This window comes from Macrosteles quadrilineatus, unplaced genomic scaffold (genome assembly GCF_028750875.1).
Source record: "Macrosteles quadrilineatus isolate MER2022 unplaced genomic scaffold, UCM_ALF_1.0 Scaffold_4__1_contigs__length_99947679, whole genome shotgun sequence".
NCBI lineage: Eukaryota > Metazoa > Arthropoda > Insecta > Hemiptera > Cicadellidae > Macrosteles > Macrosteles quadrilineatus.
Window position 1 is genome coordinate 31,149,862 of NW_026542597.1, and position 18,487 is coordinate 31,168,348.

Below are 18,487 nucleotides of genomic sequence, written 5' to 3' on the forward strand. Positions count from 1 at the left end.
GGGCCTTTACATAATTAGTTCCAGATGGGGGAAAACTTTCTACTAATTCCCTAGGGGATGATCCTGGTTTTAAAGATTGGATGAGGTATTGGAACTTATCCTCAGGTTCTAGATCAGGATCCTCATGGACCTTCTTAAACTGCCCCCAAAACCCTATCCAATTTTTTACATCTCCATCAAACTGGTTTAATTGTAATTTAGGTAGACTTAACCCCTTCTTAGATACTAATTTAAGACTGTGAACGGTATCCCCGACTTCACTTCTTGACTGTTGGCTTAGGCCAACCTGAATAATGAAATGGTCATACTTAGCTCTCATTGAAGATAACATGTCTCTGTAAGATTCTGTAGTATCAAACTCAGCTTCTAAGTCCTCTTCCGTTGTTGCAGGATCTTCAAACAAGGCTTCCTCGATGTCTTCATCTAGCTTAAAAAGCCTATCAGCTTTATCTTGCAACTTGTTTAGATTACTTTTAATTGCTGCTTCATCTTTAATATCCTCTGCCAGTAATTTATCCATTTCATTACTACACTTTGTAAAAGTCCTTCTTAGTTGAGTCCTTTTTGTCTTTAATGACTTCAGCTTATCCATTGTAAAGTAAAATATAAGCTTAGTCCTAAATCTGAATTTTAACTATAAAAATGTCCTGTCACGGTCGCCAAAGAACTCGTGTAAAATAAAGAACTTTACCAAATATTATCGAATAAAGAACTGTTTTAATGCTGATAAATAACAAATATTTCATAACATTTCTCTTTAACTAAATTGTTATGTTCTTGGTCACTTTTTAAAATTCTTAACACAACTCTTCTTTATTGTTTTTATGAATTAAAATAAAACATCTGTTAATTAAAAACAAAGCCTAACAAATTATTATATTTTATGTTGATTAATATTGATTTGTACTATATAAAAATAACTCAATTTCCAACAATGGGAATCTTAAATTAAATTCTTAATTCAATTTTCTCCGTAACCCAAAAACCGCACAAAAACACTCCAATATAATAAAGTATTTGTTTTTTTAGCTATTTGAAATGGCATGAAGGGAAATTTGAAAATTACCGTGCCACCTGCGGTAAAGCTACTTCCCTTCTTAGGGAAATTCGCTAAAAATGAGGTTAACTCTAAATTACCAATTTTATGTGACTGGCAATCGTTGATGCAACCCAACCTATGATAATTACTAAATAATTATGTATAATTAGTCTTACATTATAAGATCTACTGTGTTCCTCGGAGATCTGGCCTTTATATAGTTTCAATTCCAAGAAATTCTGGAATGTCATTCGCATGTGAAATTGAGAATTGAAGGCTTTCATTTTAGATTTTTGGCCACACAATTCTTAGGAAAGGTAAGATATAGGATTTGAATAAACTTAAATTTATCATCCGATCGTCGTTTACTTGCTTGTTTTTTTACATATACGTTGTTTTACGTTATTATCTTGAAACTAACTTCTTACACATTATAAAACGTATTGTTTCTCAAAATAGGTTTTGCGTTAATCATGTATGCGCCAAATAAAATAAAACACAAACAGCCGTTGCCAATTAAAAAATGACGGCTGTACACCCAATTTGGAGTATAGGAAATTTGTAGCATGAGCATGGATTTGGACCAGAATTAAAAACGGTCGGTAGATAGTTCATGGACACCTTCTATTATGCCAGTGGCTGGTTGTGCTTGAGCTTTAAAAAATGTTTGTTTTTACGGAAATATATGAAGGCCTTACTATATGTTAAATAGCATTTAAAAAACGGGTAATTATTCCGTATAGGTGCCTCCAAACGAATTTTTAATTTTGATATCTTACTTTATAGTTTTTTACCTCCTGAATCCAAATATACCATTATTTTTCACAGCTGATGAATATTTCTCAAGATACCGCCGTAATAATATACAACATTACAATAAACAAGGTAGGATGGATGCCATTTAAAAGTGGAATGTACTATGGGTATTTTATTCTTATTAATGATTTATTGATTTATATTTCGCCGTTTAGAAATTACATACTAAAATGGTGCTATTCTAACATAACCTAACCTAACCAAACCTCTAGAATGTGTAAGCAAACTCCTTTTGATGTCAGAAAAGGTATGTCAGGGTGATAGGTCGTGCTTTATGTGAATTGGTGACTGCATTAAGTCCTTTGAAGGTAGGTTAGATTAGGTAAGTTAAAGTTTAGGTTATAATGTATCAAGTTGTTACTATTTTTGTAAAATTAAAATCCTGAGAAAAACACTTCAAATTACTTTTTCAAAAATGCTTGCATTTTTGAAATAGTAATTTGAAGTGTTTTTCTGTTTTTTTTTTTTTTTTTTTAAACTTCAAAACACTTAATGCAGTTACCAATTCACATACAGCCCGACCTACCACCCTGACATACCTAAATAAGAACTACAAGTAATTAGTCCACCAGTCCATCAATATCTCCATAATGTGACGAAATTCCTATTATAGAGAACATTAAGTTATTTGACTACAGAATCACTTGAAATGTTATCCATCCTATCTTGTTTATTGTAATGTTAAGCATGTTTTTACGGCGATATCTTGAGAAATATTTATCAGCGGTGAAAAATAATGGTATATTTGGATTCAGGAGGTAAAAAACTATAAAGTAAGATATCAAAATTAACAATTCGTTTGGAGGCACCTATACGGAATAAATACCAAAAAACGTTTTACCCAATTTTTAGAGGTTAAAGGTGTGAAAAATAGCAAACTCTAGACAGAATTTTCTGGACTATCGTTACATAGCTAAGTTTTTTCACTTCACTCTTTTATATTCTTAAGCTAGTAGACATACTGAAAGTTATGGGTGTGATTAAAATTTCATCGTGCAAATCTGTGCATAGTGGCTGACAAACACAAGACGGCAGTTGTAGTAGTTTGGACTTGGCAATGGTCATCTTCAATGCTTGAACACGCTTCTTATTGCACATCTAAAGCTTAATTGGAACCTCCATCCCAATATTAATTCCTAGGTTCTTAAAATGGTTTATGAATGTTATACATTATTGTAAAATGGTTAGGCTACCGTAACTAGATAAATAAACAAACAGAGCAACTCAGTGACAAATATCAGCAAACAATAACATAATGGTTGTCAACACATAAACGTTTTTGCTTTAAAACAATTGTTTTGACCAAGTATTTTTATTTGATTGTTATTTATACCATGGGGGGAAAATTGCTTGTCATACATGTTTGTCGAACTGGACTCGGCTAAATGAATAGCCCACCCATATATTTTTTCAAAGAGAATATTTTTAAATCGTGAAATGACTTCAGCGAAAACTTCCTTTTCAATATTCAGCAACACATAATTATTTAAAAGTTCCGGAGGAATTATTTTAGCAATATGCCTAGCCTCCTTAGAAGCACTCAAGCACTGTTATAATTTTGTTTATCTTTTTAAAAGTTCCTGATTAATTATTTTATCAATAGGCCTACAGTACTTAAAAGCACTCAAGCACTGTGATAATATTTTGCTTCTCCCTAAGGGAAAGTTTAGGCATAACTTTAAACCAAACCTAAATAGAAAATTTTAAACTAACGCATAATATAGTGGAACTTTCTGAAGACCTGTGCGTTTTGAGGTTATCCGTAATTACAGAAGAGGCACTGAACGAACGTAAACAAACTAACCTGAACGACAGTTGTTGAGGCAGGCGCAGTGTTGCCAGATTCGCCGGCGAAAATTATCGTACAAGCAGGCCAAAATTATCGTTTTTGGGGCAAAATTATCGTACACACAATTGTATTTTATAATAATATTATTATAATGTAAAACAAGCAAGTCGATGATGGAATGGCCGAAATTTTACTCTATTTGTCTCTGCCACCCACCGTTTTTGCTCTACTAGCCTACCACTGAGCTAGAAAAATGAAAAATATAAATTCTACCGGAGGCAGCACACTATCACACGCACACACGGAATCTGCATCTCTGCTAGAAAAAAATTGAAAAGCTGTAAAATTATGGTATTTTCGTTCTCAACTGGAAAAATCATCCAGCTCATTGCTTTATTTCATTCCCCTACTTCTAATGTACTGAGTACAATAATTAATTGAAGGTACAACGTAATCTACCTCTAGTACAAATGGCGGCCAACTTCTCTCAAAATTCTCCTATAAACACTTAAGTTGGTAGCCAATGGGCCCTCTCTAACACAGCTGATGGCTTTGCAAGGTTGCCAGATCGAACAGCAACGAAGTGATGTTACCGTTTTTCCATATATTAAAAGTGGGAAACGTGTTTAAATGTATAGTAATCAATATGAAATAGTTTATTTTCCAGCCACCAAAAAATAATCGTACATTATGACAAAAAATCGTACACAACGTCAAAATTATCGTACAATTTTTCAAAATTATTTTTTATGGGGAAGGAGCAAAATAATCGTACAAATACGATAATTATCGTACACCTGGCAACACTGGCAGGCGCGCGACAAGAGATATGGAGCCGACCGACCCCCTCCCAATGGACGAGTCCACGGCGGGACTCTCGAGGGGAGGAAACTGGCAGATAACTACTGTCTGTCGAGAAAACATCAACATCACTAGCAAGAAATGTCGGTTTGTAGGCTATAGTGAAATACTGTCATTGGATTCTTTAGATGCAGTATAATAATCGTTCCAAAACGTGCTAAATATTCGCTTAGCGTTGAATAATTAATTAATTGCTTACGAGTTGGTTAATGTAGGCCCTATTATTGCGATTTTTAGTAAGTTAGCAATAAAAAAAACAGACGCTAATCCAAGTTAACTGGAAAAGTTTTATTTTAGCCTACTAAACCAACAATTAAGTACCATTTAGGCCTAGCTAAATTACACTCAAATATTTCATTTAGCTATACACTACTCGAACTTTGAGTGTAATAATGTTATTGCATAAGCATCCTGCAAAAGAAATGTTGGTGTTTACAAATTCCAGCAAACAAAAGAGGTAACTGCATTGGTTGACTCAGAGAATTTATGTAATTGAAACTTACCAAGCAAGCTATTGAACTAAACTATGTGTGTCACTTGTTCACTTTTCATGATAGTCTACCTTGTTTAAAAAACTCGTAAGTAGGTCAATCCTCAATCCTAACTGTATCAAATAAACTCTATCGGAAATTTCTATTTGTCAACAATGATACCATATAATTGCGGTGTATCACTTGTGAAATACGAATATAATTTACCCAGCAATGGCTATTAATAAAACGGTGATCGGGGGTATGAGATAACGTAACTCGAACGTTCCTCCCCTCTCGCAGTGAAATGGACTCGTCCAAGACGAGACGCTTCAAGGTCACGCCACAATCAGCTGGGCCGGTCGTCGTCCCTTCCGTTTATGTTTATATCTTTCTTCTTTCTCGCCCTTGTCTCTCTCTTCGCTAGCTGACAGTTCTGCGAACGGTGCAATCCTCGCTAAATAATGCTAAATGGAATTTCCTAGTCCCCTCCAAACTTTCTAGGTTTTGCTGGATTCGTTTTATGATAATTTTTGTCATAGAATAATATTATTTACAAGTTCACCACAGACTATATAGGTACAAATAGGTGTAATGTAGGTACCGTCGCCGATTATTAGAAGCCTCAAAGAACCTTTTTAGTTTACAGTGTTAGTGTTCAAAGGCTTTTGAAGTTTCCCTCGATAACGCTGATCGCAAATACGAAATGGTTGTAAAGGAATTAACAATATAAGGAAATTACATTATCATGTTTGCGCGATCAAAGTTACAGAGGATCAAAACATTTTTTGGTTGCCAACTACATAGTAAGCATGTTTCGAGGTATATGCCTACAATGCTCTATGATCGATGTCTTTCTCGTTTAAATTTACGTGTATTATGCATATTGGAAAAAATAAATTTAGTTATGGTGTAACGCCAGTCCTGCGTGGAATAGCTATTTAAACGAATAGTAATTTTTAAATAGCAAAAATTGTCCAATACACAATCTAGAAAAAGATTATGGGGGTTTCTTCTCCGTGTCGGTTCAGCTCTTCTAGCCAACCGAATCTCAATAATTTTGATTGTTATAACCTAATTTAGGTCACATAAATAAAATCCGTACAATACGGTACCTATTCGATCAGTGGATCAGTGGTCGTCATCCAAATGTTTATGATTTCTACTGTGTATAGGTCTATACTGTCTTGATTTCAAACCTATGCTATTTGCCACGACTCTTTGTTTTGTTTACTTTTACGCCGTTATTTTTGTAGCCATCATGGCAACCCATAAGTCCAATGTTAAATAAAATATAAAAACTTTGAGTTACTTTTAAAATTATATTGGCATTTTCCAAAATTGAAATTGTTGCGTCTTAAACCTTCAAACTTTGGTAAGTTTGGCTGGTCAGCCGTTATTGAGTGATAGTTAAAGTTTGCATTGTAGTCGATCCCAAAGAGCTTCGCTTCGCTCCGCTCAATGAGCGAATGAGGTAAGGTTAAAATTACAAAATTAATTACATGGCTAGCAATTTGAAACCAGCGAACTGTTTACGTTTCCCCAGTTTAGTTGGAGACTATACATTTGCAAAATGTCCTGACGAATCATTGTGTCGTGACTCACTTATGATAAACATAATATAATGAACTTATTAAAAAAATAAATAAACATCGGCAACTCGGCGACGGTGAGTCGAGTCGGTTCGGTGGGTGAACGGTTGCGTACCCAGAAGGCATCAGTGTGTGGTGGCGGCGGCGGCCATCTTACACTGGGGCTGGGGTGGGGACTGCCAGTAGCCACTCAGTCACTTGTCACTACACTAGCGCTTTGCCATCGTAGCTCGCAGCTGTGCTGTGTGTGACCTCGTCTCGTACTACGTACAACTAGTAACTAGTCTTTATTCTGTGCGGGTGCTGTCAATTATTATTACAGTATTGTCTGGCTCAGTGTCGGAAATTTACCGCGATTTTTGATAGTCGATCGTGTTTGTGAATTGTATTCGTCTGCCACGTGATCTGTGCCATATGCTGAACTGTGTATTCTGTATGAACGTGAGTTGGTACATTTATTTGTAACTTTCCCAACATAATGAGTGATCAATGTTATGAAATCAAACTTGAGGTAATAAAGGAAGAAGAACCATTTGAGCTGTTTTTAAGTGATTTAGATGATACGTCGGATGTGAGCGACAGAGGTGCTGCAACTGCGGAAGCGGACAGAGGGCCAAGCCGTTCAGAAGATCAAGACAGCCCTACCGTGTCTCGTGATGGGCGAGCCGACGTGTTTCCATCAGATGACGCAGATGATAGCGTGAATTATACACCCTCACATGAACTACTCGAACCGCCAAGTTTTGTGGATTGTGCTAATTTCAGTGAAGGAGGTGAATTAGGTCCAACCATTTCGTTTCCCATTAAACGCGAACGTTCCCCCGTTGGGTGCGACAAAAGTGACGACTCCTCAGAAAAATGCTTACTTGGACGTTCCACCGACGAGAGGTTTCCCGCTCCCATTAAACGCGAACGTTCCCCCGTTGAGTGCGACAAAAGTGATGACTCCTCAGAAAATTGCTTACTGGAACGTTCCACCGACGAGAGAGCCGCCAGAGCTGCCTACACGAACAAAAACTGCAAACGTGCGCGGTATGACGCCAGACTCTCTCAGGGAATAGTAAGTCCTCCATTAAATAGTACACTGATATGGGGAACTGCCTCAAAAATGAAAACAATCCAGTTCAATGAGGAAAGTAAAAAAATAGTCACGCCTCCAGGGGGTAATAAACCGATAGATTGGTTCAATCTGCTGTTACACAACGAGTTGTTAGAGTTAATCGTAAAAGAAACTAACGAATTTGGTAGTGAAACACCTAATTGGGCTCCTCTCGACGTGGTCGAGCTGAAAAGGTTTATAGGAATTTTGATGTTCACGGGGACTGTCAAATGCAAAATATTAAAGGAATACTGGAGCCACAATACAATGTTTAGCATGCCATTCGTTGTAGAAAACATGACAATTGCGAGATTCCGAGCAATTTTGGGGAGCTTGACTTTTTCTGTTGACAACTCTACGGCAAGACAATCCAATATATTAATACAACAGTTCAACAACACCATGGCAAGGGTGTACTACCCGGGGAAAGATCTGGTAGTGGAGGAAGTTTTCCCAAAAGACAACGACTGCGGGTTGAAGCTCTACAGTCTGAGCGAGTTAGGAGGTCCGACGATCAGTATGATCGGTCAATGCAGTCTCCAGTTCAAGACACACCCTGAGAGCCTGATGATCAGCTTTACCCAACAGTTGATGGGAAATATGCGAAGCGGGCATTCTGTGATAGTGAACGACAACCTCAGCTTGGCGATGGCCAAGTACCTTCTGGACGTAGAGACGCACTGTTCGGGATATCTGAGGCTGGACTCACGAGACATTCCGTCACAGTTGAGAGATACCGAGCTAGAGGAGGGGGAGGCATCAGCGAGGTACGCGGATAGCGTCATGATCGGCAAGTGGAGGTGGAGGAGCCACGACGTGTACTACTTGTCTACCGAGACAGACAACACATTGGTCCCTATAGACGGGCACGGGCGGCACAGGCCCCGGATGAAACCTCTTGCGGTGTTGCAGCTCGAGAAAAGGGACAAGGTTCACACCGAGGAGGTAAATACACCATTGGCGGATTACCATCCGACGTTCACCGTTCGTCCTCGTCTTGCGTGGCACAAGCGGACCTTCATGTACCTGCTGCAAGTGATCTCGCTGAACGCGTACAAGCTGTACCTCATGGCCCTGGAGTCCATCGGGGCCTCCGTATCACGTGATTACCACACGTTCAGGCTTGAGGTCATCCATGACTTGATGGGCAAAAGGTCGGATGTGGGTCCCACGTTCAGGCTTGAGGTCCTCCATGACTTGAGGGACAAAAGGTCGGGTGCGGGTCCCAGCGCTGGCCCACGGGGTAAGGACTCCGACCAACGAAGCAATGCAGGGTCCAATAGACACGAGCTGTCCAAAAGAGAAAGCAAGGCAACCAATGGTCGGACCTTGAGGAAGAGATGCAGAATGTGTTCTATGGAAAATAAGACCACTCAGACCGCTTACATGTGCAAACAGTGCGTGGGACAACCGGGTCTGTGTGTCATCGGATGCTTCGACAAGTACCATAGGCTGATAGAACGGAAGAAGTCAGAATAGGAGTAACAAGATAGCAAGATAGCGTGTAAATATTGTGTAAATTAACATCTACAAGAGTGAATACATTCCACTCGTAAAGACAGAGTAACAAGATAGCATTAGCAAGATACAGTTAGAATTGTGTTTGTGTATCATATACACGTTGAAGATACAGTTAGCAAGTTAGTGTGTATAAATGTGTGAATAAACATCTATCAAGTGTGTCCACATTCCACTCTTACCCAACATGCAGGTATGTCAACATCCTTTGAATTTATTTATAGACGTGGTTTTAAAAGCATTTCTTTATTGCATTTGCAATTGGTCTGTTTGTTGTGTAATATACAGAACAATCAAAACTAACCACTAGACATGGTACATGGTAGGCTACTGTAAACTTAAAGGCTATAATAAACCTCCAGTCAAGCTTACCTTTACATTATAGACCTACATAATTGAAGGTGCAAATGTTTATTATTTCTCTCATGATACTTTACTATAATAAGTAGGACATATGTAATTTTTCGCAAATTAACACGTTTCAACGTTCAAAGTTGAGACGCTAGGCCTATCTCAGGGGTTTGACTTTAGAAAGAGGTTATTTCATTAGGTACACGCTTCCCTACATGGTAGTTTTAAAATTGATTTTTTTTATCTGCACTAGGCTATTACTTTTTACTCAATCTGCATAGAACGTATGTTTGCAGTTTTTTTGTCGATTAATGAATAGAATACTGAACTTTGTAGAATTTGGCATATCTCGTTGTTTATCCATATATAAATCTTAAAGTACCCAACCCACGAACATTTGAAAAAAACTACAAGTCACACCCCCATAAACCATATATACTTAAAATGTTTGTCATGACGAGAAACCTTGCGCAAAACGAGTACTTAATTCCTTTCTAAAGGGAACTTTCCATATACCGTACCTAATGTTAAAAATACTCCATCTGTACTTATTTGTTTGTTGTTCTTTCAATTTTATCACCTTACTAGCAGAGTACCCGTCCTTCGTACGGGGTTGGCATATAAATATGAACTGATTATTGCAGTTATACTCAAGCTTTGCGTTTGCAATGGGGGAGGACACAGTTTTATAAAATTTGCTTCTTTTACTGTAACCTATACATGTAATTGTGTCTACCTGGTTCAATAAACGAGTTATTTAATTTAAGGCAGGCCTATTACTGTACATAGTAGGGTATAACACATCTACCATAGCCATAATTTTCTACCACTTTACCAAAACAATAGAGAAAAATAAATTATTAAAAATACTCAAAATATCACAAATGATTCATGAAATTAAAAACATATAAACATAACTGTAAACAATCCTACTCTGACGGTTCTCATCGCGTAAAAGACAGTTTTCGTTGCTGTTTAGTTCAAGTTTTAGCTGTTTTCATAAATGAAAAAAAAAAATAATAGTGCTGCACCCTGTTGGTCAATCTTATAACTGTTTAATGCTTGCATATCATAGAACCAACTTGTGTGGTTGAAACAGCTGACCAAATTCTTTAATTCCCTTTAAATATGAATACTCATAAGGTTAACATGGAGAACTACAGAGCCACTGGGGCGGAGCCCGAAAGGATTTTTGATATAAGAATATGCCTATGTGTTAATCAGGAATGTGAGCTATCATCATGCCAAATTTCAGCCCAATCCGTCCAGTAGCACAGAACACATACTACTAGTTAATGCGTGATTGAACTTCAAACAAACACACAAACTTTCACATATTTATAATATTAGTAAGATTAAAAGGTGTGATTATTTGTTTGTAGGCTTTGGTGAAGCCCGTGGGTAAAGCTAGTCGTGTTTAACAGTTTAAGGTCGCTAGCCCGTGGGTAACAGCTAGTTGTGTTTAACAGTTTAAGGTCGCTAGCCCGTGGGTAACAGCTAGTTGTGTTTAACAGTTTAAGGTCGCTAGCCCGTGGGTACAGCTAGTTGTGTTTAACAGTTTAAGGTCGCTAGCCCGTGGGTAACAGCTAGTTGTGTTTAACAGTTTAAGGTCGCTGACCTGGCGTCAATCGATCCTGTAATTTGTCGTGGAAGACTATAGTTATAGTTTTGGGGTTTAACCCGTTTTCAAAACATTTTTCTCGCCAATCAAACATAGTCATTCAGCCCTTGCCGTTGTTAAAATTCTTTATACATAAAATACGCACAAAAAACATTTAAGTTTACAACATTTACATACGCGTCAAGGACAAGACCAGACTATAGACTATTGACCTGTTATATGTTTTACCAGGTTTTATGACTACTATATAGAAATTCGTAATGGATAAACAGTTAGTAGTTAGAGCTATTTTAAAATTTTAACAGCTTATAGTCATTTTATACCGCATTTGTAAACCAAATTTAAGCCCTAATTTAATTTTGGTGATCTTTTATTGTTAAAATGCATTTCTGAAACCAGCAGATTATTTATTCCGAGCAATTTGAAACGGCAACGCATAAAACACAGATGCTGTTAACGCTGAAAAATATATTTGCTTGTGATTATTTAATATGTAATCATTCCAAGAAAGGATTATTTGAGAGATTTTTTAAATGTTAGAAACTTTGGAAACGTTTATCTCAAATGTCATAACCCAGCTCAACCGCTCCCTTTCATAAAGTGGTTTTCATTTCAAAGGTCGGAATCCTTCCAAATCTGCGGCAATATTGAAAGGCAAGCTTAAACAGTTTGATAGGCCTGTCTGGCGCAACTACATTTAAATCCTATAAGTTAAGTCTGTGGCCGAACTGAACCACATGACTCATCTCTCGACATTTCATTGGTAAACGCACATTAAATTATGAAGTATGTAATTTAACTATCCATTCATGTACGTAGTCTTTTCTTATCCCTATCCGCTTCTTGTTTGATGCGGTTTGCACGAGCACTTGGTCAAAAACTATCCAAAGTGTCCTTACTTTGCCTAAATTAGAAAGCTTATGATAGGAGATATCACCTTTTCATCGATTCGTGTATGATTAACACCATCAAAATTCAACTGTAGTTAAGTTCCTGCACTCACACTCCTTCAAACTGCCCCTTCAAAGTAGTAAGAAGAGGTACAGTATTTAAAAACAGAAAATAATCATTCAACTACAGTTTACACGCCTACCATTCGAAAACGTAAACAATATTGGAAAACACAAACAAATCATATCAACTTCAAATATTAAATTGTACTTACAATTATATAGAGATTCCATGTGCAACTTTCTGTAAAATAACTCGACAATTACAAACTTTCCAACACTAGAATAGTGGACAGTAAATCAAAAGTGTGAATGTTTTTACAACGGGTAGTAGTCTAATTGCAGCTCCCCTCCCCCCCCCCCACAACGCTCGCCTCCCTTTAAACTTGGCCTCGCGTTTGTTTTGGTTTTTACGTCCCTCGCGCTCGCGATCGCGCTATTCGTTGTTCATTCCCCAAGCAAAGCGAGTAAATCCTTCGCGGAACTGCCAATAACGTGGGATTTCAGTTAAAAAATTCACAAACACCGACCCACTCTTTCTGTAGACTGGATTATCACCGCTTTACGGTAGCATTTCTGTTCAGCATTTGGCATTGGCATTGGCTATACGACCAAGCATAATGCGATCAATAAATAATATTAGTTCTTCATATTTTACAAATTTAGATTGTATATTGTATAACTGTTATCGTATAACGCTGATAGATGGGTCATAGAATGGCCAGAAAATATGTTGAGTGAAATGTGCCTGTGAGCCTGTGTGTTTACAAAAAAATACTCTTCGTACCCTAGATTGTATCATTGATTTGAGTTAAAACATTTTCTACTCATTATGTGATTAATTTATCCCAACCAACACAATATAGAATAAAATGTGAATGTGGAATGAATGCGATATCAGCTTTGTTACAGACGAATTATCACGAATAAAGAGTCGGTGTTAGGTAAAGCAGCCTGACATAAAGGCAAAACCTATTTTTCACGTGACCTCAATGTCATTATTGATTGTATAGCTAGCTACCCTATAGCGTGTGTTGTTTTTTTCCTGTTGACTGTTTTTGTTCGTGCTGTGCAATTCAGTTATTTTTATAGAAGTAATGGTGGATGTGTAACTATTTCAATGTGAATTTGAACCATCTCCTATACTAGCTGAATTCCTTGCGAAGCACGGTATCGTCATTCCTGACTAGATAAGACCAGCTGATTCTATAGCCAGTTGAATTTTTTTTTGCCATCCCAATGGTCAAGGACGCCCGGGTCCTGTTTCAAGCCATCAAAAAACTACTAACTTCTTGATAACCGGAACCGACAACCTTCTAATTTCTAATTGATTCAATTACAGTCCAACCATACAGCTATCTAGCTACTGTACACTATTTTAGTATGTTTCAGAATTAACTAGATTTTTGTTGTACGAACTTTCAAGACCAGCGTGTATAGTACAGCATGTTCGATAGTGTGTCAGGGGTCCGTGGGTCCGTACACCGATCCAGACGGCGAACCAGACATCAGGCCGAGCAGGGAGACGAGCGCTCAGGGGCCCATTTCATAATCAACTACAAACTAATATTATTAGTAAATCAGCTGATCGTCCAATGCAAATCTAATGGAAATTACAAGTTACAAGTTGTAACTTGTAACTTGTAGTTTATTATCATGAAATGGGCCCCTGGAGGCGGTTTTTTGGGGAAAGATCAAAGAAAAGATCGGTCCGATGTACGGAATGTCAATGATGTACGATAGTGTGTCACGGTATATTTTTGTCCCGTACGTTGTCGCGAGCGCCGCACCGAACGGCCGGCTGCGTTTAGCGTTGATAGTTCCTAATTTAATGTGGAAAGTAAACTCTTGTATTGGAAAAATACAATTTTTTTGGTAATATGGTAATATTTTGCCGTTATATGTTACCAGCACTATTGATTGGTTAAGCTGAAATAGAACAAAACAAGACAGAGTACACTAGGGCCTAATACAAACAAATAATCACACCTGGGTTTAATAAGGTAATCAATTGAAAGAATAACAAACAAATTAGTACAACTGAGGTATTTTTAACATTAGGTATATGGAAAGTTCCCTTTGGAAAACAATTACGACCTTACAGGGCAATTTATGAAATAAAGGATAGTTTTGGGCGAGGTTTCCCGTCATGACGAACATTTTAAGTACCTATATGGTTTATGGGGGTGTGATTTGTAGTTTTCTCAAAAGTTCATGGGTACTTTGGGCTTTATATATGGATGGATGGGCGTTTATATTGTAATTTTGTGGTTTGTTTGGTCAAGGTTAAAAATGTATTTTAGAAGTTGAAACACTTGAAACCAATCAATTATATCAATAATGTTAAACTTAATAATGTTAAACTTCCCCCTGCGGGATCTTGATCGGGGAAAAGATCGATAGTGTGTCACCGTCTTTTTACAGGTTTATTATTTTAGACTAACGTACCGTCGTATTTTTCTTTTTTTGTTTAAAATAGGACAGCAGGTTCCTATAGATAGAATGTCTACTTCGTATACCTACCAAAGTCAATGGTGCAAAACGTATACACGACGTTCAAGATCCAGAAACGAAACATGACATAAAACCTGTAAACCCTGCTGTTCGTCTATGTTCTGACATTCCATTGTCAGTATAGTCACGCTGAGAATGTATTGATTGCAGCCTGGATGCAAACTGCAGCTGCAGCACAGTGCATTGGCCAGTACTGATCACATATTGATGGTCTAAACCCCACACACCACTTAGTTTGATTACTAATTTCCATCGTAATCCGCCGATGATACCAAACCCAGCTTAGGTTTTGTTATTTTATGGTAGAAAAGGCATTTCACGGATTTACGTAATTCTATAAAACAAATCAGTCTAACATATTTTTTCTAAAAAATATATTGCGAATAGGAAGTTTGTTGACGAATCGAATTTCTTAAACTTTCTTGTACAAATAATATTTACACATGTTTGTTTAGGTACTAAAAGGCAAGTACAGTTAACTAAACAATACGTCATAAAATTTTCAATGCACGTATTCTGTGTAGACGGAAGTTTATAGGTTTGCTATTTCAGCAAAGATCACACAAACACAAACCGGTAATTTTTTCAAAAATATACTTATAAATTCCTTCCGCATCAGAGAACTATATAATAATATATTGGAGAGTCTCAAAACTTAAAATCAGTTTTAACGGAATAACTATTTCTAACAACCATGTCAGAGTTCAATATTTTGGGATGAGAAAGGAACTGATTAGGTCAGTTTTATTAATTTGATTTTCTACACCAAGTTAGATGGGACAAATAGAGTGAAAAAGTCTTATCTCTGTCTTGGTTGATTGCCCAATAACAGACAAATGCTACACAAACTGATTAATTATGAGGCGAAGTTTTGCTACACAATTATAATTATAATACATAATTATAATTTAGTAGGTATAATAGAAAAATTTGATTGTTCGCCAACAATCACAGTAAGCGGCTTTCGCTGTTTGGTACCACATTTTTTAGTTTAACCATAGATTAAGCATAAGGTATGCTTACAGTAATCTATGTTTTAACTTTCTACTCCAGCCAGGAAACAATATTTGTAATTAAAGTTTTTCCATCGGCAGAGAGACATCGTTGCCACCGAGTTTATGTTTATACCTTTTTGTGGTGGTTGGGCGGGGGTTGAGGGTTCATAAATGATTCAGGCGTCCGTCCATCTGTCTACCTAACCCCATAAAATGTTAGGGTTATGCTAATAATTTATTGGTGAAGCCGCCGCCCGCGATGCGACATTCCCACAACTATAAACTCTTTGGTCAGCTCTATGGACTATGGACCGAAAACGGCCGTGCATAGCTGAGAATTCAGACGTTTCTATGTAACATCCCTTTTCACCCGTCTTACCACGTTTTTGCGATTGATGTGTCATTATTAAACTCATGATCTAGCGCACCTGCGAATGGTAGGTAAACCTCCGTAGCCTTTAATTTTATTCGCTTTCAAAAGTCATTAGCATTTTGATGGTACAAAACCGGACCTAGCTGTTCCTGATCATTGGGTTAAAAATGATCCTGACTGATGTACCAGTTGATCTTAGTCCTTAGTCAGACAGTAACACAGCTACATGGATCAATCTCACACCATTCAATCATTCTAACTCATTCTTTACTCATATTTTGCTTCATATATCCTACGCACCTAGGTAAAAAAATATTTATAATTGATTTATAAAAGCTCAACACGTTAAGCGCGCGGGGCGGGAAATCCCGACTCGCGGTAGTGGCACCACTGGGACCGGGCGGGAAATGTCGGCCCCCTCCCATGCCAAAGACCTTGCTTTTGCTTCTGCTCAGCTTCGTGAGTGAGCTTGTTGTGTCCGATTGCCGCGTTTTGTACCTGCTTTCTGCAACATCTCCGTTGTAAATAGGAGAGCTTCCAGCTTCGTTTCCGTGTCGACCACTCCGTTCTTTGCCGGTGCTTCGTGTTTGTGTCTGTCTACAGTATTGTGCGGAATGGATGAACACCGTGCCAGTGAATTAGTTGAACACGCGTATTCTGAGAATGAGGAAGAATCTGAATCCAGTTGTGGGAGTTCAGACGAGGATGACGCCGACATTACCACCCCTCAATGGTCGGCCTCCCCTGGCGTCATGGGCAGATTACGGGACATTCCGTTTACAGGTGAACCTGGTCTTCGTGTGCCTATACCAGGCAATAATAAGCCAATTGATTGGTTCCGTTTATTATCAGATGTTGTATTCCTACAGAATATTGTGGCTGAAACTAACAAGTATGCACTAGAATTTTTGTGTGCCCCAAATACTAAGCCCAAATCTCGCATCACAAAATGGAAAGACTTGGTTCTTGACGAACTAATGATCTTTTTAGGCCTACTAATGCATACCGGAACTATTAGAATGAATCGATTGCAGGACTATTGGAAAACACATAGGTTGTTTAGTCCGACAAGTAGTGTTTTCAGCCAGTATATGACACGAGACAGATTCCAAATCATCCTAAGGTGCTTAAATTTTTCCGGGGTTGGAACAACGGACACCCCGGAACCTGTTGAACAAAGGGCCTTCAAAATCAATCCTATTGTCGACTACTTCAACAATAAGATGAGGGAAATCTATTATCCTGGTCGAGAGCTAACCATGGACGAGGAAATGGTACTGTGGCGTGGCCGTTTAGCATTTCGGCAGTACGTACAAGGAAAACGCCACAAGTACGGGATAAAGATATATTCATTGAACGAACCAGGAGGACTCATACTTCGTTTACACGTGTACACAGGGAAAGCTGATAATGTTGCGGGAAAAGGCCATACAGCGAATGTAGTCATGAAACTCATGAAAGATTTCCTCGGCAAAGGTCACTCATTGTTTATGGACAATTTCTATAATAGTTTCATCCTCTCATCTAAACTCCTGCGACGGCTAACCTACACCACAGGCACTCTGTGTGCTGATAGGAAGCACACCCCCGTAGATGTCAAGTCGGCCACATTGTCTAAAGGTGAAACTATCACTCGCTATGCGGAGGGCATCATGATCGGCAAATGGAAAGACAAGCGTGCTGTAACATACATTTCCTCACAATTTGACAACCAGATGGCGACAACTACCAACACACGGAGCCAGCAGAGAGTCATGCCTAAACCGTTGATACAATACAATGCTCACATGAAGGGAACAGACCGCCTAGACCAGATTATGTCGTACTATCCCGGCGAACTGAAAACGTTTCGTTGGCATAAAAAGATATTTGTGCACTTTCTCCAGGTGATCATGACAAATGCGTTTATTTTATACAACAAGCATAACTCTGGCAATCGACTGAGCCTGTACGATTTCCGTTTGGAAGTGATTGAACAACTATTGCCCCCAAAACCCGCCCCACTGATGGTGACTCCGACACGCGGTAGTCTCCATAGACTGTCAAAAAATGAGAAGCGCAAAGCAAATGGAAACCGGGTCTTGAAAAAGTGCCGTGTTTGTTGCAAAGAAGGAAAGCGTAAAGAGACTGTGTTCATTTGTGCCGTGTGTCCCGGTGAGCCGGGCCTCTGCGAACTCCGGTGCTTCGACAAGTTCCATGAGGATGTCGATGAGTAACCCTAAAAACAAAATAGCGGTGGGTGGGGATGTATAATTTAATGTACATATTTTGTAATATTTATGTTTTAGTTGTATATTTTATTATTTCCATACAAAATTCATTTTTTTGCCTATATAGTGTACTTATAACAAGTTTTTGAAAACATTTTGTGATTGATATTTCAGAAAGCTAAATAGACTGGTGGTGGGAGGGGCGGTAAATTTATTTGTTATACAAATATTAATTTTATAAGAATTAGTGAATATAAAAAAACTATTTACCGTGGGGCTGAAATATAGT

At 38.1% G+C, this 18,487-nt stretch overlaps 1 protein-coding gene across 1 annotated transcript; it reads left to right on the top strand.

Moving 5' to 3' along the window:
- Nucleotides 1–16,602: 16,602 nt before the first annotated feature.
- On the top strand, nucleotides 16,603–18,204 carry LOC128992831 (piggyBac transposable element-derived protein 4-like). Its single transcript, XM_054416574.1, has one exon. It carries the CDS (start codon nucleotides 16,603–16,605, stop codon nucleotides 18,202–18,204), a length of 1,602 nt encoding a protein of 533 aa, XP_054272549.1.
- Nucleotides 18,205–18,487: the final 283 nt, after the last annotated feature.